Here is a 24,054-nt window from a genome sequence, read left to right on the forward strand (position 1 = left end):
TCTTGGGACGAGGGGAAAACCTTTGCATTGGCATCAGTGAGGGTCTTACCAGCACCCCGTCCGGCCCCACCCATTCTGAGAAGGAACAAACCCAGGGACGTATTCCAAACAAAGTTGTTTTATTGAAAGTGTAACGAAATTTTCTTCATATTGCTTGGATGAAATGCGAGACAGCAGCTTGTAGACATTTCTCTTTTTTTGTTTGTTTTTACTACAAATGGAAAAATGGAAAAAGGTAAAAATAAAAGCATTTTTAAACGTGTACCTTTAAGCAACGTAAGCACAATATATACAAAGAGAAGCTAAAATAAAGCTGTTGAAATCGAAGTTTCAATCAATACGATAATTACAGGCTGTGTCAATAAATAGCCAGTTTTTTTTCCTTTAAAAAACTGTTTAGACAGGCAACATTTTACACATGATACAGAGGGGTATATATTTACAAATCAGTGCACCCTTGGGGGGTGTGGGGGGGGGAAGATTGGCACCAACGCAAAATAAAAGGAATAAGTTAGCAGGGGGGAATTGTGAATGGCAGGGAGCTTCCTCCCGGCCAATCTCCCGACATTCATTTTAAAATAACATATATAACATATGCAGAGAAACATAGGAATGTTCTGGAAAAAGCAACTGCTTTAGTGCCAAAGAATATTAATCAGTACCAAAAAAGTGACCTCACTGGACGACTGCTGAATTAAAAAAGCTCTCCTAATTAAATAAAAAGTAGGATTAAAAAAAAGTTAAATAAACCATTTTCCATTGGCCCAAGACACCGACCACGCTGAGCGACTCCCTGGTTGGAAAGTCACCCTTTTGCACTGGATTTCGCGTCACAACGCCCAACTCTGGCCGTCCACGTGTTCGTGGACCATGCTTCCCATCAGCAAGGGTTCATGGGAATTGTAGTCCATGAACACCCAGAGGGCCAGATTTGGACAGCCCTGCTGTAGACAATTTTGATAGCTATCTTAGTTTCACTTCAAAAATAAAAGACTTTGCATAGACAGCCGGGCTGGACCCCTTCCCCTAAGGCAGGGGTGGCCAACCTATGGCGCTCCAGATGTTCATGGACTACAATTCCCATTAGCCCAGCTGCCATGCTGGCAGGGGCTGCTGGGAATTGTAGTCCATGAACATCTGGAGCGCCATAGGTTGGCCACCCCTGCCTAAGGGTTCCAGTGTGAAAGGAATTCTGGGCATTTTGTCAGTCCCCAGAGGTCAAAGGACAAAGCTGCTGACCTCTAAGGGGCAAAAAAGCCAACTTGGTAACTTAATGAAGCAACCCTTCTCCTATTCCCAGTGGTCCCTAACAATTCCCAAATTAGAGTGGCGACTAGCAACCGCGTCATGGAGCTCTGTCGATCCAGCAAAGTGGCGCCATATTTGCTCTCCTGGAATAAGGACATTCCACAGGAGATGGTAAAGCGCCCGCAGGAGAAATGGTTGGGTCAAATCAGTATTTGCGAGAAAACCTGATAGGTTTCTGCCTCAACTGGCAAAACCATGGAGAAGAAAAACGCACTTCCGTATGTGCTAAAGAACTGCATTTTATGGGGCAAAGATGTCAATTCGGCACGACGCCCCCAAACCTAAATTTGATAACCCAGTTATATTTTCAGATCCTGTTTGGCCGCCGCTCAGTGACAGCCTCGTGCGAAAGAGACTTCCTTCCCAGATTTCTTTTTTAAGCTGCTCGATTTCCCTGGCAATCTCTGAAACAAACAATATGCACAGTCACATGGCTGGTATAGGTGCCCGTGCATATTAAATACCGGGCTGCGTTTCGAATGCAATAAATTATACGGAAATGGCCAAGCAGCGCCACACATTCTGAAGCAGGCATTTAGCTGTTTTAAAAGGTTCCTGGACAGAAGGAGGGGCACCATACGCCTTGGTGGATATTCTCTGGCCAGCGATATCCAATTCAAAGCTATCCTCAGTGAACGCCGAGAAGTTCCAGCCTTGGTGGGACAAGACTCTGTGGCGGACACCACGCTTTGGGCAGAACTTGTAAGAAAGTGGCAGCCGCTGGTAGAAGTTTTTAAAAAACAAAACGGCCATCACTGAAGAATCTACACCCCCTTCCTCCCCCCCATCCCCCCCGCCCGGATCTTCTCCCTTCTATTAAGAGTCTTGTTCTAAACAAGCCAAATCATTTCGGTTCGAATTGCTCCCTTTCACTTGAGTGGTTTGCACAGAAGTCAACTTGGCCAGCTGGGATCAGGTTCCCCGGGAAAGCGAGGAGCATAGGAATGCAGTGGCCAGCAGGGTGCAATACTTATACAGATACTTGGGGGTTCTCTCTAACCTCCCGCCCATTAGCACTGTGTGTGGTGCTACTATTCAGACGCCTGGTTTCACATTGGGTTGGTGGTCCCACAAGCAGCCAACTCAACCCCTAAGCCTGTGAGAACAACGTATATGGCAGTGGTGGCGAACCTTTGGCACTCCAGATGTTATGGACTACAATTCCCATCAGCCCCTGCCAGCACGGTCAATTGGCCATACTGGCAGGGGCTGATGGGAATTGTAGTTCATAACATCTGGAGTGCCAAAGGTTCGCCACCTCGGGTATATGGGATATAAAGTTTCGGTTGCTTGACCCACTCCAAAGGGCCGCCTTAGCTGCAAAGCACGGCTCCTCCATGCAGTCGGGCTCCGTTAACAGATCAGCTCAGCGCAGATCTCATGGCCAAATCCTTAAGGAAATTAAATAAATTAGAAAATAATTTACAAGAGGAATTGGTTCCCCGCTCCTTTAAATTGTTCATATTATCCCGCCCCCTTTAATAGACAGGTGTCAAACTCTGCAGCCCTCCGGATGTTATGGACTACAGTTCCCATCATCCCCTGCCAGCATGGTGCTGGCAGGGGGTGATGGGAACTGTAGTCCATAACATCTGGAGGGCCGCGAGTTTAACACCTTATTTGTCTGCAGCAAAATTATGGGTATCCCACTTTTCTACCATTTTATCTTGTACCCATCGAGACGACTTTTTTCCCCTTCTTTAAATAATAGTGAAACCCCCCCTTATCGCCTTCTACAGAAGACGTGGGGGCTGCCCCCTTTCAGTTTCGCCCCCTTTGATCGTCCTGCACTTGCTACCCTTTGGGGGCATGTGGTGCCCCAAGGCTTGAAGACCCCACTGTGACCCGGAGACCCCTTCCGGGGGGCCCAACAGGCCTGCTTTCATCCCCTCATTATATGGTCCAACGTGCGCGAGAAATCCTCCAGCAGACCAGCGCACAGTGTGGTCACTACGAGAAAATGAATCACGGCAAGCTGGAAAAATTAAAACTGGTTTTAAAGCAATTTCGCCGCTTCTCCCCAAGAACTCACCGAGAGGGGGAACGGGAATCTCTTAAAAAGCCTCCTCACCCCCCCCCCCCATCTTAAAGTTACAACTCTTCCCTTGAAGAAGTCACAACGGTGAAAACATGATTAAGTGTGTAGTGCTGGTTGAGGCCATGGAAAAGTTATTCAAAGCCAGAGAACGCGTTCTGAGCACTTTCCTGCAGTTTCACCCCAAAGAAAAACCACCCATCACAAACACGCCTTTGGGGGCCTGTGCTACTAAGCACCCATTTTCCACCTTCCAGCCCTTGAGAAACCCCTTGCGTGAAAGCGTCGACAAATAAATAAATACAGATATATTATGCAAAAAAACAAACAAATATGATTGTACACATAATACATCTGAGGTATTACCAATTTAAATAAAGATTTCATGCTCTGTTCAAGCTTCTGTGGCTATTAAAAATTGGAGGAAATTTGCAATAAATAGGAAGGAAAGAATGGCTATGTATATAATAGCGTATGGGTGGTTGTTGTTTTTTCTGTAAACGTTTTCCCGTTTAAGTGAGAGCTAGCTCTCAAGCAAATCGTTTGCACAATAAATATATAGATATAAATCCCAAAGTAACTTGAGAAATTGCCCGCCAACATCGTCAATGTTGTCAGAAGGTGCTCTGTGGTTGGCCCACAATGTTAAACGTAAGGAACTTCTAAACATAATTTCTATAAAGGACTCCCCTGCCCCCGTATACAAAATGCAGGTAAATTCCGATAGTTTTGCAAACGCTATCTTCTGCCCCCCACCCACCCCCTGTCCCCACCCCACGAACGCCATGAAAAGGCGAAGGGTTTTTGCACAAAACAGTAAGAAAACTGATTGTAACTGCAGGAATTCAAAGTGTTCGGGGGAAAAAAATAACAAACAAACAAACGTTTGCTTGCTCCAAAAGCTCTCGGGAACATGTCCTTCTCTGGCAGGAAGGCCTGCTTATTTAATTAAGCACTTAAAAAGTTTCCACAGGGGAGGCCCCCTCCCACGGTCAAATTTAGACCTTTACAGTCTCCATCAGCGATGATTTCATGGCATCTTCCAAAAGCTGATTGTCTGTAAAAGGCGCTGGGGTTTCTGGGACAGATTCAGACAAGCCAATCAAAGACTCTAAAAAGCAGGCGCCCTGGTCCCCTACCTGCGGCATGTTGGGGAAATTCGGCAACTGGAGATGCAAGGCCGAAAAGTTGTCAAGGTTTTCGTACTCCTTCAAGGAATTATAAAGAGGTCCCAAGTTGTAATCTGAAAACGACTGGAAGAAATCCAGGGAGTCTGAGGAGAGACTCAAGTCCATGTAGTTCCGGGAGCACTGCTCCGCCGAGGATGGCGGGCAGCACAAGGTGCCCCCACACAGCGCCCCGGCGGCAGCGTCCTCCAAAAAGCAGCTGGCGCCCTGGTTGGCGTTTTCATCCAAACATTCGGTGATGTTGGGCAAATGGCTGAAAGCGCTCCCGGGGCCGAGCTTCTCGGGGGCTCCCGCGACAGGGTGGCCAACGACATCCGCACTGAAGAAGTCTGTCGGGTGGAACGAGCTCAGGTTATCTTGGACGCTGCTTCGGGCCCCGCTTTCCTCTTCCGCGTCGGAATCGTTGAAGTGGAGTATCCGGGCCAGGCCGTCGTCGTCGACGTCCGACTGCGACTTCTCCGACGGGACGGCCTCGTACAGCTCTTCCAGATCCTCGCTCTGACTGGACGATGCCGAAGAGTCTGTCATGTCGCTGCTGCAGCTGTTCTCGCCGAGCGCCTCCAAGTCCATGTTGAACTGGAAGGCGGGCGCCAGGGGAGGAGTCCGCTCCTCGAACGCCCCCTTGCCTACCGGACACCCGAAGGGGTGGAGCCTGTCTGGGAAGGGCGGCTCCGGCTCCGCGTTTCTCTCGCTGCTCTGCTGGTTCTTCTCCAGCTCCAGCTTCATGATGGTGTGGATGAAGTGCGTCTGCACTCGGGCCTGGTTGAACTCTATGCGCCCTTCCGTGTTCCCGCAGCCGTCTTTTGTGCAGCCGCAAGGAAACGATGTGTGGTCCATCTGTCACAAAAAAAGAAAGACCCGGAACGTTAGCCAAGCACAGGAGGAGAAACAGGGATGTTACTGAGCCGTTTTCTTTTTCAGCTGAGTGTCTCTTGGGGCTGGTTCACATGTGCGCATCATGGAGCTCCCTCAACGCCACCTGAGACTCTAACAGAATGGGAGGACGATATGTCCAGGGGAGGATATTTGAACTGACATCAGGCAGTGTGAATGCCCCCTTTCTTTGCCATCAAGACACAGCCAACTTTGCAGTGTTTTCAAGACAAGAAATGCTCAGAGGCAGTTTGCTGTGGTCTGCCTCGGTGTAGTGATTCTGGGACTCCCTGAAGCTTAGCTTCTGAGATCTGATGAGATCAGGCTAGCCTGGGTTATCCAGGTCAAGGCGGAGATGCGGGTGAAAAATTAGGAGCAAAAGCTACCAGACTCCATCCACGCAGCCCAGAAAATGCTCAACAACCGTGAGGAATACTCTTCAAAATACGACACAAAGCATCACATGACCAGATTAGAGTATTAATGTCAATGTGTTTGATCACTGGTCGACGTCACATACAACCGGAAACACTGGTAACTAACTTCCAGATTTAAGTTTGACACCAGTTTCACCAGTGAAAGAGCCACGGTTTGTGATAATAGTTTTGCAGGAGTCACCGTGTCAAGAAGGGCAAGGCCAATTAGAAGAGGAGTTTGGATTTATATCCCCCCTGAAGGAGACTCAAAAGGGCTTACACTCTCCTCTCGCTTTCTCCCCCCATCTCCCACAACAAACACCCTGTGAGGTGGGTGGGGCTGAGAGAACGGCGAAGAACTGTCACTAGCTCAAGATCACCCAGCTGGCATGTGTGGGAGCGCACAAGCTAATCTGGTTCACCAGATAAGAACATAAGAACAAGCCAGCTGGATCAGACCAAAGTCCATCTAGTCCAGCTCTCTGCTACTCGCAGTGGCCCACCAGGTGCCTTTGGGTGCTCACATGTAGGATGTGAACGCAATGGCCTTCTGCGGCTGTTGCTCCCGAGCACCTGGTCTGTTAAGGCTCCACAAGTGGCAGAGCAAGGAATCAAACCCGGTTCTCCAGATTAGAGTGTACCTGCTCTGAACCACTACGCCACGCTGTCAAAGCTGCCCTCCAGCAAAACCCAGGATTCTCACAGACCATGAAATTCATTCTGCTCAGGAAAGCGCAGCAGTGGTATAGGAAGTTAAGAGCTCATGTATCTAATCTGGAGGAACCGGGTTTGATTCCCAGCTCTGCCGCCTGAGCTGTGGTGGCTTATCTGGGGAATTCAGATTAGCCTGTGCACTCCCACACACGCCAGCTGGGTGACCTTGGGCTAGTCACAGCTTCTTGGAGCTCTCTTAGCCCCACCCACCTCACAGGGTGTTTGTTGTGAGGGGGGAAGGGCAAGGAGATTGTAAGCTCCTTTGAGTCTCCTGCAGGAGGGAAAGGGGGGATATAAATCCAAACTCTTCTTCCTCTTCATCTCAACACTTCCATTCACTCCATGCTGAGCCTTTAAACCCTTCCTGACCATGTTTCTGACCACGTTCTGTTCTTGTTCGTGTCCCTCCCTGAGACGCACCAACAAACGTCGCTCACCTGGCACTTGATTCCCACCAAGCTGCAGCTGCATGTTTCCGGGTCGCAGAACTCCTGGCAGTTGCAGCCGCAGTCTTCCCGGGAGAGGCGGATGCTGTGCAGTTCCCGCTTCTCCTCCTTGTCGACCTTCTTGACGCCCAGGGCCTTGAGCAGGGCCCGCCTCTTCTTGGCCGCGTAGGGCTGGAGGAAGAAGCCGTCCTCCGGCTCTACGCTGCCGAGCTCGATGTCGTCGTCGGAGATGTCTTCCGTCGTCAGCTGGTTGGCCTCCTCCGACTCTTTCGTACCGTTCATAGTCAGCTGTTTGGGACAGGGAGAAGACAACCCGGGGGTTAAAAACAACAAGGAAGCAAAAACACCAGCAAGGCCGGTTTCAAGCACGGTAGCACCAAGAAGAGATGAAGGGTTTGGATTTATACCCTGCTTTTCTCAACTGTGAGGTGTCTCAAAGGGGTTTACAAATTCTTTTCCCTTCCTCTCCCCACAACACACAGGCTGTTGTGAGGTAGGTGGGGCTGAGAGGTAGATGGGGCTGAGAGAGTTCTATTTTTTTTTTGAATTTTAAATGCTTTATTATAGAAAAGAAAATTGAAAATAATACAAGAAAAGGAAAATTAAAGAACAATATGCAAAAATTGATACATTATTATATCACACAAGTTAGTAACTAATAACAGATAGTCAAACAACAGAGAAAAAAACACATTAAGTATAATTTAACAATTCTATCCATTACTCTTTAATTGTACTTCCTTCTGTGCGTACTCTATTTTTAATTTAGTAACCTTTACTTAAATACTTTGCTTTGGATATGGTATTTCTTGTTTATATACATTTTCCATTGTTCCCATTGATTTTTAGTATTATAATTCTCTTCCAACACTTCCTGTCCTGGCAATTGCGAGATCTTAATCACTTCTAACATCTTCATGTTCCAATCAAGTATAGATGGAATAATTGGACTTTTCCAATTTTTAGCCAAAACTATTCTAGCGGGCTGAGAGAGTTCTGAGAGAACTGTGACTGGCCCAAGGTCACCCAGCAGGAATGTAGGCGTGTGGAAACACATCTGGTTCACCAGATAAGCCTCTGCCACTCAGGTGGCGGAGTGGGGAATCAAACCCCGTTCTCCAGCTGGCTCTAAATAAGGCACCATACGGAGGAACGATACAGTTATCTCTTCCACATCACAACTTTCCCTGTGCGCGGTTTTGCTACATCACGGGTCGGCATCAGAAATTAAATGGGAAGAAGACATGAAGAAGAGAGAGAATATATGGACACCTCTAAAGTTTTTCTTTTAAAAAAAAGATGGAATCGAGATAGTAAAATTTATTATTTAATGTTATAAAGTTAATAGTATATTGTCATTCAAGTGAAGCTCTGTATGTTAATTTTTTCCGTAAATACGTTTATAGGATAGGTAGGGTATTTAGGAAGAGGAGCCTTATTTAATTATTCGGCAATTATGTACTCCCATTTAGGGAGAATTAAAACTAAAAGGTATAAAAAGTATGCCGATTGCAAGAAAGATGTACAACGCAGACAATTTTTTAAAATCTATGTACAACATATATGACCTATTGTTGTAATACATTTTAATTCATTTAATAAAGTGATAATTAAAAAAAAAGAAAAAAAAAGAAATTAAATGGGAATGTGGGGGAGGTTCTGTAGAAGCCGCAGACAACATGCAAAGGCCGGCAGACGACACAGGAAAGGTTTAGAAAATAATTTCTTTTTTAAAGTTGAAAGGAAAAAAAAATCAATTTCTTCTCAGGCATGAAAGGAGGGCCCAAAAAATTTACGTGGATTTTCAGGTTGCCCGGGGGGGGGGGGGGGGCGGAGTGTTGCCACATCCCTAACCCCAGCAATGTGGAAAGGAAAACTGCACTGAATAAGCTCCAGTGGACTCAAACTCACGTTATCAGATGCACGAACACTAACAGAAACCTAGCTTCCTTTTGCTTTCCACCAAGCCCCACCACTGAGCGGCACTCCCGCCAGCCCACTTACTTTCCACTTGAGGGCTTCCAGCTTCTCCTCTTTCAACCGCTCCTTCAGCTTCTCCCGCCGGACGGCCTCCTGCTCGGCGGAGAACTCCGCCAGGGTGAACTCCCTGGAGAAGCTGTGCCGGTTGACCATGCCCAGGGTGCAGCCGCCGCGACTGGGCACGCTGGTGAAGCCCTGGCAGCGCGGGAAGTAGAAGACGGTGACGCGGTCAAACTCCACGGTGTTCCTCTTGAGGCGCTTGCTCTTCTTCAGGATAGACGTCGCTGGGGAGAGGGAAAGGAAGCTGCGTAAGCATCGAGACCACTCCATCATTTGCAAGGTTTTTAGAAGAAGAAGAAGAAGAAGAAGAAGAAGAAGAAGAAGAAGAAGAAGAAGAAGAAGAAGAAGAAGAAGAAGAAGAAGTAGAAGTAGAAGAAGAAGAGGAGGAGGAGGAGGAGTTTGGATTTATATCCCCCCTTTCTCTCCTGTAGGAGACTCAAAGACCCTTTTACTCACTTATTTTTACTATTCCATCTTTGTTTACATCTTTGTTACCCTCCTTAAGAGGAGTCCAGCCATCCCTTCTTTTGGGGAAGGCTTTTAAGGAATTGGGTTATGGGACGCCTGTTAGTATTGTTTTGACCGCTGTTTTAATGGATTTTAGTAAATGTAGCAATTGTTTATGTGGTCACTATTGTGATCCTTTGTTATACATTGTATATATGCTGACGCTGTTGTGCACCGCCCAGAGCCCTTTGGTGATGGGGCGCTCTACAAATCCAAATCCAAATCCATCCATCCATCAATCAATAAATAAAATAAAGGGGCTTAAAATCTCCTTGCCCTTCCCCCCTCACAACAAACACCCTGTGAGGTAGGTGGGGCTGAGAGAGCTCCAAGAAGCTGTGACTAGCCCAAGGTCACCCAGCTGGCGTGTGTGGGAGTGCACAGGCTAATCTGAATTCCCCAGAGAAGCCTCCACAGCTCAGGCGGCAGAGCTGGGAATCAAACCCGGTTCCTCCAGATTAGATACACGAGCTCTTAACCTCCTACGCCACTGCTGCTCCTTATCTGCATGTTGTCAGCCTGACAACTTGGAGACGGGAGGCCCAGAACATTTTTTTTTTTGGGGGGGGGGGGGGGGGGCAGAACATTTTGTTTAAAAAGGGGAATGCAGGCAGACAGCCAAACTGGGTTTGTGGGTTGGGGGGTTCAGGGGGCGAAGCTTGTAGGAGGACAAGGAAACACAAGATCATCAAAACAGCTGCTCGATGGACACTTCCTCCGCTGCCCTCTGGGAGAAGCTGCAAATCTGCAGCCTATTCTCCGGGGGCTCATTTGAGAACAGCTGCAAAGCAGTTAATCTTCAGGCAGGTGATCCCGGCCGCAAACACACCTCAGCTCGAGTGTGCCTGCCGCACGTTTGGCGCTTGTGGGAAACTTTAAAGGTTAACCTGAGCGGGCTCGCTTCCCCCCTTTCGGCTAGCAAGGATTTAAATATAAGCCAGAAGAGTGGTTGAAAATAAAAAGGGGGGCGCTGGGAAACGATGGCGATTCCAATAGTACCTACGAGAAAGGTGGAGATGATGAAAACCGCTTTTGTGCGACAGAAAGTCTTACAGAACCGAACATGGAGGTAGTAAAAGGTAAAGTTCGGCAGAGGCCAATTTACTGGTCCCTCAATGACATGGCTGGCCTCCACCCGGGCCAGGGCTTTTACGGCCCTGGCCCCTGCCTGGTGGAACACCCTTCCTCCAACTGTCCGGGCCCTGCGGGATCTTGGAGAGTTCCGCAGGGCCTGTAAGACCGAGTTGTTCCACCGGGCTTTTGGGGAGGCCAGCCGCTGAAGGTGAGCGCCCTCTCTGTCTCTCCCTTTTTAACATCTTGGGAGCTGTGACACCTAGATCTACCGCCCCCTCTCTGGGAGGGGTTTTTATTGATAGTTTTAATACTGGACGCCAAGTGGAACGCTGTAATTTTATGTTTTAATGATGCTATATATCAGTGGTGGAAAACCTATGGCACGGGTGCCAGAGATGGCACTCAGAGCCCTCTCTGTGGGCACTCGCGCACAGAGTTCATCATGTGGGAGGGGGGTGGAAAATCACCCTCCACACACACACATCTAGGCTGGCCTGGGCATGATCCTTTACCTGGGAGTAAGCTCGGTTGCTAGCAATGGGGCTTGCTTCTGAGTAAACCCTCCTAGGATCGTGATTCACCCATTTGAAGCATTGCACAGTTGCTTCACCAAGCTTACTCCTGAGTAACGCGTGCCTCGGTGCCAACCATTTTTTCTAATACTAAAACCTCAGTATTCAGGTTAAATTGCCGGGTAGGCACTTTGCGATAAATAAGTGGGTTTTGGGTTGCAATTTGGGCACTCGGTCTTGAAAAGGTTCGCCATCACTGCTATATATTTATATTGATTATTTATTGTCATTATTGTTGATGTAACATTATTTTGTTGTTCACCGCCCAGAGCCCTCAGGGGATGGGGCGGTATATAAATGTGATAATTAATAAAGAAAGAAAGAAAGAAAGAAAGAAAGAAAGAAAGAAAGAAAGAAAGAAAGAAAGAAAGAAAGAAAGAAAGAAAGAAAGAAAGAAAGAAAGAAAGAAAGAAAGAAAGAAAGAAAGAAAGAAAGAAAGAAAGAAAGAAAGAAAGGTAGTCCCCCGTGCATGCACTGGGTCATTGCTGACCCATGGAACGATACCACGACACAACATTTATTAGGCAGTGTGTATTTACGGGGTGGTTTGCTACTGACTTCCCCGGTCATCTACACTTTACCTCCAACAAGATGGGTACTCATTGGACCGATCTCCGAAGGATGAAAGCCTGGGTCAACCTTGCATTGGCTACCTGGAACAGACTTCCCTCGGGATTGAACTCCAGTCAAGAGCTTGGACGGGGGGGGGGGGGGGGGTATTGCAGCTGACCACTCTGTGCCGCGGGGCAGCAAGACCTACGCAACGCAACCCAGGACGTCATGAGTTCAAACGTGCGTGACATAATCAAAGATGTCACCTTATCCCCGGCCTGCAGGCTCTCTCAGCCTAACCCAGATCCACAACACAGCACGTGCTTGCATAAAACAGGGATTATGAACCAAGGAAGCAGTCTGGGGCATCGGCCTCCCAGTCATATTTCTATCCCCGGATTTGTTGAAAAAGGCTGAGGAATACAGATAATTTCAGAGGAGTAAGGGGGGAAAAAAACAAAAATAGCTGTGGGATTCAAGAGCAGACAGAACCACTTGACACCGCTTTTAGAGTCCAACACTGATGCAAGATTTGAACCCAGTGCTCAAGTTCATGTCCCTGTATCATACCAGTATACATGGTGTTACAGGGAAGATCAAGATAAGAACATAAGAACAAGCCAGCTGGATCAGACCAGAGTCCATCTAGTCCAGCTCTCTGCTACTCGCAGTGGCCCACCAGGTGCCTTTGGGAGTTCATGTGCAGGAGGTGAACGCAATGGCCTTCTGGTTCTAGGATGGAGTTGAGTGGAAGGCAAGATCCAGGAAGTTCAACACACTTACTCTGGGTGTATGTGTGTATGAACCATTAACTTCTGGCTTCTGGTTATGAGCCATTAACTTCTGGCTTCTGTAGAAGCTACGCAATGACTTGCTTGTCAAATTTATTCTGTGCCAGTTTATTATGGGGGCCCACGGTCATCCCTGTCCCCATTTGGTCTCAAATTTGATCTAACGGCAGATTTGAAACACACAGACATTCTTCATAGTCATCCTGGTGAGAACCGTGTAGATTTTGCAGTGTTGAAGGCTTTCACGGCCGGAATCACTAGGGCCACGGTGGCGAACCTTTGGCACTCCAGATGTTATGGACTACAATTCCCATCAGCCCCTTCCAGCATGGCCAATTGGCCATGGTGGCAGGGGCTGATGGGAATTGTAGTCCATAACATCTGGAGTGCCAAAGCTTCGCCATCACTGCACTAGGGTGTTGTGGGGTTTCTGGTTGCATGGCCGTGTTCCAGTAGCGTTTTCGCTGACGTTTCGCCTGCATCTGTGGCTGGCATCTTCAGAGGATCTGAGCCTCTGATGCAGGCAAAACGTCAGCAGAAAACGCTACTGGAACACGGCCATACAACCTGGAAAACCCACAACTCCCTTGTGTAGATTTTGCTTCTTAAAGCAGAAAGCATTCAAGGGTGTCGCAACCCGCCTGGCTCCCAAAATGCTCGCAGGCCTGGCCATAGGTTCCCAAACCAGACAGCCGAGTCCCCTGCCTCGCCCGGGGTCACAGTTCTATGCATTCGGATCCCTGAATTCCAAAACAAACCCTTGCAAAACAAACCCAGCATGTCCACCAGCTGCAGCTCAGACACCTGCTGTGGTTATGCAAATGGCATGCAAATGAACCCGAGCGCACACCGCCAAAATATGCAGATTGCCCGCGGACACCGCAACTTACAAGATGTTGTTACAGAGGCCTCGGTTCGGAGCGATTCGTTTCAATTACACAAAAACAACCCCAAAAAGAAGAAACAAAACGGTGTGCTGTGGCGAAAATCTGAGGCTGTGTTACTTCAGCGTCAGACCTGGGAAGCGAGACTGTTTTTACCGTAAGAGGACAATTGCTCTCTCTGGCTCTGCCGCACGCACACGTTCCAGATAATGGTGTCTACTTAGCTTACAGACGTTTAGCTTAAGTTGGCAATTTACTGAATTCAATTAAACGGAGACACGCGAGGGTCAAACCAATCTAAGTGCATCTGTGACATGCGTTTGCGCCGGTTTCCCCAGATCAATCAGGAATCCATTTACTTAAAATTGGCACAACTCTTCCTTATATTAAATAATGAGGCCTACGCCTCCCCGGGGACAGCAGCGCAGCTCAACAGCTGCTAAGGAGTCTGGGAGTCGGGGATTAGAAATGCAGTATCTATAGTGACCGGCTTCCAGCGCCTACCAGGCTTCCCAAATCTTTTGCACAAAGGGTGTTTTGCTGAGGCCAGATAGCAAGCCTCATCGTTTTTAAGATGCCGTAACCTTGAACTTGCAAAAATCAGCCTTCAGCAATACTAACAAAAGAAAACCCAGCTTATATGCAATTCTTGCACGATTTTATTCGCAATGTTAACTTAATCCAAATAAGCCTTTTTTTGCAACTTCTATCTAATGGAAGATTTTTTTAAAAACTAGGGTTATTTCAAAGAGGTCCTTAGAAACTGCAGCAAACTACCCCAAATATCCAAAAAGGGGGCTTTAAAATGAAGGAGAAGGAGGAGGAGAAGAAGGAGGAGGAGGAGGAGTTTGGATTTATATCCCACCTTTCTCTCCTGTAAGGAGATACAAGGTGGCTTACAAGTTCCTTTCCCTTCCTCTCCCCACAACAGACACCTTGTGAGGTAGGTGGGGCTGAGAGAGTTCTGAGAGAACTATGACTGGCCCAAGATCATCCAGCAGGAATGTAGGAGTGCAGAAACGCATCTGGTTCACCAGATAAGCCTCTGCCACTCAGGTGGAGGAGTGGGGAATCAAACCCGGTTCTCCAGATTAGAATCCACCCGCTCTTAACCATGACACCACTCTAGCTCTCAATGACCTGGTAGGTGTTGTGGTCCAGAAATGTAGGAAGGGTTGTGTGCCTAAGTCTTTGCATTTAAGCTTCTCACACACTGCATGCTAACAAAAAGTGTGGGGCAAAATCTGGGCAGAAAGGGAGCTCTGCCCCACAGATGCCTATAGTGGTTGCCAAACCCAGTGACTGCTTAGAAGCATCCTCAGTCCTCTGCCCTGGAATCCCGATGCTCAAGATACCCCTGATTTCTGCCATCCAGTCAAAAGGGGTGCGACAGTCATGTCAAAACAAATATTTCACACTGAGCCGGGGAAAGAATGGCTGTAACAGGGACCCGTTATCCACTAGCACTTTAATATTCTGCTTTAGCTTTTACAGTCTCTGCTCAAATTGTTTGTAACCCTCCCCCCCCCCCTTCCCAAATGAGGCAGGGAAGACAGAAAGTTCATTGTTGCCACACAAAAGCCAGAAAACAAAAAGAAAGCCTCCTTTGTTGCTGCGAAGTTTTCCGAGGCATTCGAAGACGGGAGCACGTTTGCCGGTGGCTGCTAAGCGGACCGTAGGAGCAAACTATTCTCAGAGGTCCGGCCCGGGATTGCATGATTGAAATAAATTGTCCTTTGTGGCGAGGGTGGTGAAAAACTTGCATCTGCACAGTGTTTAAGTGTCATCTGCGTAGGACTCCGGGGAGAAGTCCAAAACGACGAGTCGCCAAGAAAACAAGACGTTCTCCGCTTAGGCCAGTGGTGGCGAACCTTTGGCACTCCAGATGTTATGGACTACAATTCCCATCAGCCCCTGCCAGCATGGCCAATTGGCAGAGGCTGATGGGAATTCTAGTCCATAACATCTGGAGTGCCAAAGGTTCGCCATCACGGGCTTAGGCCAAGAGCAGCTCAAACACATCAAGTAAATTTACTAGCCGCATCGCTTGGGAAAGTGGTCGGTCTGTAACTAGATCGTCGCTTGGTATCTGATATGGACTTTCAAAACTTGATACCCTGACAAAAAGGGGTTACTGGATTCAAATCTAGATCCCCACTCGTGTTCAACCAACCTGTTAGTTTCCGTATGTGAACATACAGCTACTGTGCCAACTGAACGCATAATGGGGCCTGGAATACTGATTTCTATGTAGTGTTGAAGGCTTTCACAGCCGGAATCGCTAGGGTGTTGTGGGTTTTCCGGGTTGTATGGCCGTGTTCCAGTAGCATTTTCTCCTGATGTTTCACCTGCATCTGTGGCTTGCATCTTCAGAGGGTCTGGTGGTACCACCAGACCCTCTGAAGATGCCAGCCACAGATGCAGGCGAAAACGTCAGAGGAGAAAATGCTACTGGAACACGGCCAGACAACCCGGAAAACCCACAACATCCTAATACCGATTTCCCTAGCTCAGTCTTGCCTACTGTGATTGACAGCAATTCTCCCGGGCTTCAAGTAAAAGCCTTTGAAATCTTTTATTTATTTGCCTTGTTTGCATATTTCTAAAGCACCACCAAGTCATGTCTGACTTATGGCGATCCTGTAGGATTTTCAAGGCAAGAGGTGGTTTGCCATTGGCTGCCTCTGCTTAGCGATCCTGGAGCTCCTTGGTAGTCTCCCATTCAAGTACTAACTAGGACCGGCCCTGCTTATAACCCCCCACCCCTTTTACCCCTAATGGGGACCCAAACAGTTTGCACCATTCTTCTCTCTTCAATTTTACCTGCACAACAATCCTCCAAGACATGTTAAGGCTAAGAGAGTATGAGCGGCCCAAAGCCAGGAAGTGTGATAAGGCAGCAAAGAAAGCCAATGCCATTTGGGCTGCATCAATAGGAGCATAGTGTCTAGATTGAAGGATGTAACAGGACCACTCTATTCTGCACTGTGACCGCCTGTGCTACAATTAAATTGAACATGTCATTCCCAACGTTTCCAGCCTAATTTAAATTCTGCATACGACTCCACGCCACAGGCTTCCATGGTGCTGGCCAGGTCAGCTTGCCCGACATCTGATACTCACCCAGCCATCATACTTACGAGTGAAGTTGGCATTCAGGGCCGGGCCGGGCTTGATGTCTCCTCGGGCGTTTTCGTCATCCGATTCCCAGCCTGAAGAAGCCGAGGAGGAAGAGAAAGGGGAGGAGGAGGAAGAGGAGGAGGAATAGGGGGCGTCGTCTTCCAGCTCGTCATATTTCCGTTTCAATACTCCGCTCATGGTGAGGAACTGAAAAATAAACGCAAAGAACCTGTTACTCAAGACAGCCCTCAGCAGCAGCCGGTCCTGAAGATATCGCCCGGTCATTTTAGTTTTTATTTATTTTTCTTCATTTCTACCCCACCTTTCCCAGAGCAGCTTATATCAAAACAAGCTCCTCTCTTCTATTGTTCCCCTTCACAACAAATAACCCTGTGAGACAGAATTTGAATCACCCAGATCCACCGAGTCCATCACTCTAGCCATTATACCACACCGCCCTATTGCTCAGCTCCAGAAAATCTTGGGTTCCCTCAATCAGACCTGTAATTGGAGTGGGAAGACAAGTTTCTGGACCATCACCCAGCCTTCAGAAGACCCCACCCCCATTCTGCATCCATGCAAGGAAACAGCTAGGCCGAGCCAGCATCAACTAAACATGCCTTGGAGTCTACAATGACCACAGGATCTCAGGAACACAAGTTCAAGGTAGAAGGGGTTCCTCTAGAGCAGGGGTGTCCAACTCTGGTGCCCCAGATGTTCATGGACTACGATTCCCATCAGTCCATGCCAGCATGGCCAAAGCCCTAGAACAGGGCTAGAACAGCCCTAGAACAGCATGGCCAACAGACCTAGAACTCCTGCCCTAGAACAGGGGCATCCAACTCTGGTGCCCCAGATGTTCATGGACTACGGTTCCCATCAGCCCCTGCCAGCATGGCCAAAGCAGGGGCTGATGGGAACTGTAGTCCATGAACATCTGGGGCACCAGAGTTGGACGCCCCTGTTCTAGAGCAGGAGTTGCCAACTGTTTCGTGCCTCTGACACCAGGGAGTGGGCACAATCACAAAATGGCTGCCTACGGCGGAACGGTCAACCACAATATTTCAGGGAGGAAGGTCTACATAACTAAGCAATTGGTGGGCACCGGGAAAAGTGTCAGTGGTTGCTATGGGGCCCACGGGCACCATGTTGAGGACCAGCATGTAGAAGCCACTCAAGTACAGGACCAAAGACGACCACCCTGCCTAATGATTGAGAGCTCCTCAGCATCGCCTCGCAGGTGCAAAACGCATCCAGTGATGCATCATGACTTACTGCTATTAAAAGACACCTTCTCGGTGCCTCTGGGATTATGGCAGAAGCCATGGCAACAGGCAGCAGACGGCTCCGGCAGAGCCCGCAGACCGACCGAAAGAAGCCAAACCAGTTCAAATCCCACCTCGCCGTCGTTTTGAATTATTGCACAAGCGCTCGAGCACAGACAAGGCACTTCGCAACCAGTTTTCCGTCACACCTCGCGGCTGCCTCAAATGAGCTAGGTCCTTGCTGTACCCATTTCGTAGATGAAGATAACCAAGGCTGAGAAGCAGAGACCAATTCCGGACTGCACAAGCCGTCCACACGCCCGGGGGACGCTCAAGAGGCTACACTTTGGAACTTAACTAACTGCTTTCTACAAGGACAGACCTTTGCTGCAACGAAGACCAGAACCAGAACTTCAGGATTTCGGGCCAAAAAACAGACAGGGACGGAATATTATTTAGTGTCACTTGCTCTGCAGGGTTAAACTGAGACGATTCGAAAGCGTCACCTCTTGTAATACTGCAATTACTGAGGAGACGTTAAAACAGGTGTCCAATAGCAGTGCCCCAGATGTCCATGGACTACGATTCCCATCAGTCCCTGCCAGAAAGGGCCAATTGGGAGCTGATGGGAATTGTACTCCGTGAACATCTGGGGCACCAGAGTTGGACACCCCTGTGTTAAAACATGTCAAAGGTTTTTAGATTGCATTAAAAATTGTTCGACGCTGCCCTGGGCTCAAGTGGGGAAGGGGTGGACGATCAAATAATAAATAAAATAAAATATCAAATATGCTTTTCATCCCCTTGAAAAGGAGCAGCAGTGGCGCAATGGTTAAGAGCAGGTGCACTCTGATCTGGAGGAACCGGGTTTGATTCCCCGCTCTGCCGCTTGAGTTGTGGAGGTTTATCTGGGGAATTCAGATTAGCCTGTACACTCCCACACACACCAGCTGGGTGACCTTGGGCTAGTCGCAGCTTCTCAGAGCTCTCTCAGCCCCACCTACCTCACAGGGTGTTTGTTGTGAGGGGGGAAGGGCAAGGAGATTGTAAGCCCCTTTGAGTCTCCTGCAGGAGAGAAAGGGGGGGATATAAATCCAAACTACTACTACTACCCCCCCTCCTCCCCCTCCCCCGGATGCGCCGGAGATGAAACCCGAGGTCTCCTCCATGAAAAACCAATGCTCTGCCCTCAAGCTGCAAACCACCCACAAGCAAGCAACCAGGGCAGTGCCGAGAACAGCTGACTTAGGGAGGGGCTGTGGTTCAGCGGGAGAGGTTCTGCTCGGCCCGCGGAAGGTCCCAAGTTCGATCCCTGCCATCGCCAGCAAAGACAATCAGGTTAGCGGTGATGCGAAAGGTTTCAGCCTGTGATCGCGGAGAGCGGCTGCCAGTCTGAACAGACGGCACTCACCTGGACGGGCCAAAGTCCTGACTCGGGAGAGGCAGCTTCGTGAACGTTTACTGCTCCGCTCCACGACGCCTCTGAGGACAACCTACTCAGGATGAGGCAAGATTGGGCAATCCTACACAATCCCTCTAGCCTAATTCCACTGACCTCAATGAGCTTACAGCGGAGAAACTCCGCACGGGACTGCGCTGAGAATCCAGCTCCCAAGACACCTTCTTAGGGCAACCAGCGTGGTGTCCTGGTTAAGAACGGGTGCACTCTAATCTGGAGAACCGGGTTCGATTCCCCGCTCTGCCGCTTGAGCTGTGGAGGCTTATCTGGCGGACCAGATTAGCTTGTGCACTCCCACACACGCCAGCTGGGTGACCTTGGGCGAGTCACAGTTCTTCGGAGCTCTCTCAGCCCCACCCACCTCACAGGGTGTTTGCTGTGGGAGCGGGAGAGGGCAAGGAGATTGTAAGCCCCTTTGAGTCTCCTTACTGGAGAGGAAAGGGGGGTATACATCCAAACTCTTTCAACCCACAGGCCATAGGAAACCCCAGCTGTTCCTGACCTCTACGCCGACAACCTCTGCACATGCTCAGGAAATCTTTTCGCTCCTCGGCTTTGGGCTGCTGGCCTCGAGAGCCCAAACCAATTTGGAGCCGCCTTGCAGCGAGCGCGGCAGCAGGGAGGGATGGGGTTCGAGAAACGCGAGTGCCGGGCCTGGCGCTCGGCGCTTCCTGGCCTAGAGTTCTTCTTTCCACTTGCTTCACAGGTTGGATTTTTTTGCATAACCTGACGTTCTCCTTGCAAAAGACAGGAGGAGGAGGAGGAGGACAGAAGAACACGATCTGGCGCAACACGGCGTCACCCCTGTCTTACGGGCGCCTCTAGGTCAATCCCCTTGTACACGGCGGCCGTGTTGGCTAAGTAACAAAACAACTCTGTGCAAACAACCCCGTGCAACCCTGTGGGGAAACGCAGCCCCTTGCGGCCGAAAAACAGAGCATGGGGACGAACACCCCCCCCCCCAAAATGCAGGCAAACCTGCCTCCCGTCTCTCCCCGCTGATCGCTACCCGCTGGAGCAACCACGCTAACGAAACCGTATCCAGCCCTCCACGAGACTGCTGCATTCCCGTCATTCTTTCTCAATTGCCCAAGCAAACAAACACAGAAAAGCCCTGCAGCCTTTCGAAAACAGCTCTCTCCGCTTCCAGGGAGCAGGGCTTGGGAACAGAAGACGGCGCGTTCCCATGTAAATATGGGAACGAGGCCTCGGACTGGAATGCGGCCGAGGCGTGGCCAATACCCAACATCTGTAACTGGTTCCTCCGTCCTGCCCCCCCCCCCTCACCACCACCTATTTCACAGTTCCCAAAGTCCTGTTCCTGCTTTTGCCAACCTTTGGCCCAGGTGCGATGTTCACAGGACGGGACGGAGCTGGGGCACTCGGGCCAGGGGGCATGGGCCCACAATTCTGAGGGGCAGTAACCTCTCGATGCAAAGGCCAAAGAGTATTAATACTGTAAAGCTGGGGTGTCTAACTCTGGTGCTTCAGACGTTCATGGACTACCATTCCCATCAGCCCCTGCTGGCATGGCCAATTGGGGGGCTGGTGGGAATTGTAGTCCATGAACATCTGATGCGCCAGAGTTGGACACCCCTGCTGTAAAGAGAAGGGGGGATCCTTTAGCAAAAAAAAATGATCTTTTAAAGAAGGTGCCTATTAATAAAAGATGAAGACAGACAAAATAGAGATAAATACATGCAGATAACTGAAATCATCCCCCACCCCCACCCCCGGGATCAGTTTAGGGCAGAGGTCTGCAACCTGCGGCTCTCCAGATGTTCATGGACTACGACTGCCATCAGCCCCAGCCAGCATGGCCAATTGGCTGATGGGAATTGTAGTCCATGAACATCTGGAGAGCGGCAGGTTGCAGACCCCTGATTTAGGGGGACTAAATGAGCAGTTTGAAATGGAGCCTACATTTCCCATCTGGGCTGGGCCTATTCCCAGCTGTGAACAAGCTTTTCTCCCCATTCCTCCACATGAAGCCTGCTGAGTGACGTTGGGTCAGTCACAGTTCTCTCAGAACTCTCTCAGCCCCACCTACCTCACAAGGTGCCTGTTGTGGGCAGGAAGGAAGGGAAGGCAATTGTAAGCAGCTTTGAGACTACTTTGAAGGCTAAGAAAAGCAGAGTATAAATCCAAACTCTTCAACTCTTCTTCAATTGGCCATGCTGGCAGGGGCTGATGGGATTTGTAGTCCATGAACATCTGGAGAGCCGCAGGTTGCAGACCCCTGTTCTAACACCTGTAACTATCCCAAGTCTCAAATTGACCCTCCTCATTTTCACTGTAAGATACCATGTAATGTCTGATATTGACTGTATTGATTTTATGTGAATTCAGTTGTTGCAAGCTGCTCCAAGCCTGTTGCAATGGGGAGAGCGGTCCAGAAATGTAATAAACTTAATAAATAATATCATTATTCTTCCAAGTCAGCTCAAACTGGGCTTCTGACTCCAGTTCTTCCTTGGATTTCATAAGATCTGCTCTCTCCCACTGACCCGAATGAGATCGTCCATCTCTAACACGGCGCCCGTTCCGCCTAAAGAGACTCAAAAAGCCAACCCGTGCCAACTGCCCTAATTTCCCAACCCCTCCGTCGAGTCGTTCTTGAAAAACCTTCGCTGCGACGTTGCATAACGCGAAGCCAGTGCCTTCTTGGACGGCACACAGCTGCGACTCTTCCGCCCAGTATCGCGCAAGAGAAGTTAAATATTCACTAGAGGCCAGGACTGCCCTTTGCAATTTTGCTGATCGCGGAAGATGGTTCACTGAATTGTCCTTTGGTGAACAAAGTGAAAGGGGGAGGATGGTGGGAGGAGCAGTGGCGTAGGAGGTTAAGAGCTCGTGTATCTAATCTGGAGGAACCGGGTTTGATTCCCCGTTCTGCCACCTGAGCTGTGGAGGCTTATCTGGGGAATTCAGATTAGCCTGTACACTCCCACACACGCCGGCTGGGTGACCTTGGGCTAGTCACAGCTTCTCTGAGCTCTCAGCCCCACCTACCTCACAGGGTGTTTGTTGTGAGGGGGGCAGGGCAAGGAGATTGTAAGCCCCTTTGAGTCTCCTCCAGGAGAGAAAGGGGGGATATAAATCCAAACTCTTCTTCTTCTATATAAAGTCTGTGTTTCTTAATCCATCTGCCCCCCCGACCCAAAGTTACTCAATCTGGTCCCTCCCTTTAGCTCAGGGGTCTGCAACCTGCGGCTCTCCCAATGTTCGTGGACTACAATCGGCCATGCTGGCAGGGGCTGATGGGAACTGTAGTCCACAAACATCTGGAGAGCCGCAGGTGGCAGACCTCCGCTTTAGCTGGAATTAGCTGCTCCCCGAGCAAAAGTCTGAAAAACCCTAGCCAAGAACATGGGAAGCTGCCTGTTACCGTGTCTGTGCCCAGGGATACGGGACCGGGTCAAGAAATCTTTAAGGGATGATGAAATGAGACCCCTCCTAAAACCATCCATGTGGAAACCGTGTTACAACACAGCAACAAGCTCAGCTCCCTTTGCCCACCAAATCGGAGGGGAAACGGTTGCCACGGCCTGTAAAACTCCTGGAGATTTGGAGACGACGCCTGTGGAAAGGGAAAAACCGGGGAGAGGTTTCAGCTGGAATCTATGGCACCTGCCCTCCGAAGTCATTATTTTCTCCAGGGGACCTGATGTATGTAACGTGGAGATCGGGGCAATTCCAGCACTGCAGGCCCTTGAAGGGTAAAGCCCGTGGGATCAGGGAGGCGTCTCAATTCCCCCCTCCAGTTCTCAGCACGGCCGACACAACACCTGCGCTTGACCTTCGTGCTGGTTTTCTCGCATATCACGTCTGGTGCTGGACCGCTGGTTTTTGCAGGTAGAACAGGCCGTCTCGAACTGGAGCAAATGCAGGACACCAGAAAGAGAGAGACGACATTCTACGGAAGTGACCGATTCTCCCTGCCCAGCCTCAAGCAAACTTTCCCCAGCTTAATGTATTGTCGAAGGCTTTCACGGCCGGAATCACTTGGGTGCTGTGTGGTTTCCGGGCTGTATGGCCATGTTCTAGCAACATTCTCTCCTGACGTTTCGCCTGCATCTGTGGCTGGCATCTTCAGAGGATCTGAAGATGCCAGCCACAGATGCAGGCGAAACGTCAGGAGAGAATGCTGCTAGAACACAGCCATGTTTCCCCAGCTTATCCCATTGCTTCTGTGCTGATATAACTGTCTTGTGTCAAGGAGAGGGAGCCGAGACGACGGGTCGGCCAGCCCAGGATGGCTTTTTGGCCATCATCTGGACCAGAGAGACGCTGCCGCACACAGAGATACCTTCCCCTGGTTGTCTGGGACATGTTCTGCCCCGCACCTGGCTGAATGCTTTGGAAGCATGCCGTTCAGCCACAGAGATGCACTAGCAAGGACTCAGGGACCGTGTGGAACATCCCTCCATGCAAGCAGCATCGAAGAAGAAGAAGAAGAAGAAGAAGAAGAAGAAGAAGAAGAAGAAGAAGAAGAAGAAGAAGAAGAAGAAGAAGAAGAAGAAGAAGAAGAAGAAGAAGAAGAAGAAGAAGAAGAAGAAGAAGAAGAAGAAGAAGAAGAAGAAGAAGAAGAAGAAGAAGAAGAAGAAGAAGAAGAAGAAGAAGAAGAAGAAGAGGAGGAGGAGGAGGAGGAGGAGGAGGAGGAGGAGGAGGAGGAGGAGGAGGAGGAAAAGGAGGAGGAGGTTGGATTTATATCCCCCCTTTCTGTCCTGCAAGGAGACTCAAAGGGGCTTACAATCTCCTTGCCCTTCCCCCCTCACAACAAACACCCTGTGAGGTAGGTGGGGCTGAGA

At 49.4% G+C, this 24,054-nt stretch overlaps 1 protein-coding gene across 1 annotated transcript in view; it reads right to left on the reverse strand.

Moving 5' to 3' along the window:
• Positions 1 to 3,408: 3,408 nt before the first annotated feature.
• The window catches only part of CSRNP1 (cysteine and serine rich nuclear protein 1), a 37,173-nt gene continuing 16,527 nt past the window's right edge, over positions 3,409 to 24,054 (reverse strand). Inside the window, exons 2-5 of the mRNA XM_048510976.1 lie at positions 16,540 to 16,726; positions 8,984 to 9,243; positions 6,971 to 7,267; positions 3,409 to 5,367 (exon numbers count right to left, since the gene is read on the reverse strand). Of these exons, the coding sequence (XP_048366933.1) occupies positions 4,342 to 5,367; positions 6,971 to 7,267; positions 8,984 to 9,243; positions 16,540 to 16,717 (1,761 nt within the window). The 5' untranslated portion in view covers positions 16,718 to 16,726 and the 3' untranslated portion in view covers positions 3,409 to 4,341. The remainder of the gene's footprint in view (positions 5,368 to 6,970; positions 7,268 to 8,983; positions 9,244 to 16,539; positions 16,727 to 24,054) is intronic.

Source organism: Sphaerodactylus townsendi, linkage group LG11 (genome assembly GCF_021028975.2).
Source record: "Sphaerodactylus townsendi isolate TG3544 linkage group LG11, MPM_Stown_v2.3, whole genome shotgun sequence".
Taxonomy (NCBI): Eukaryota; Metazoa; Chordata; class Lepidosauria; order Squamata; family Sphaerodactylidae; genus Sphaerodactylus; species Sphaerodactylus townsendi.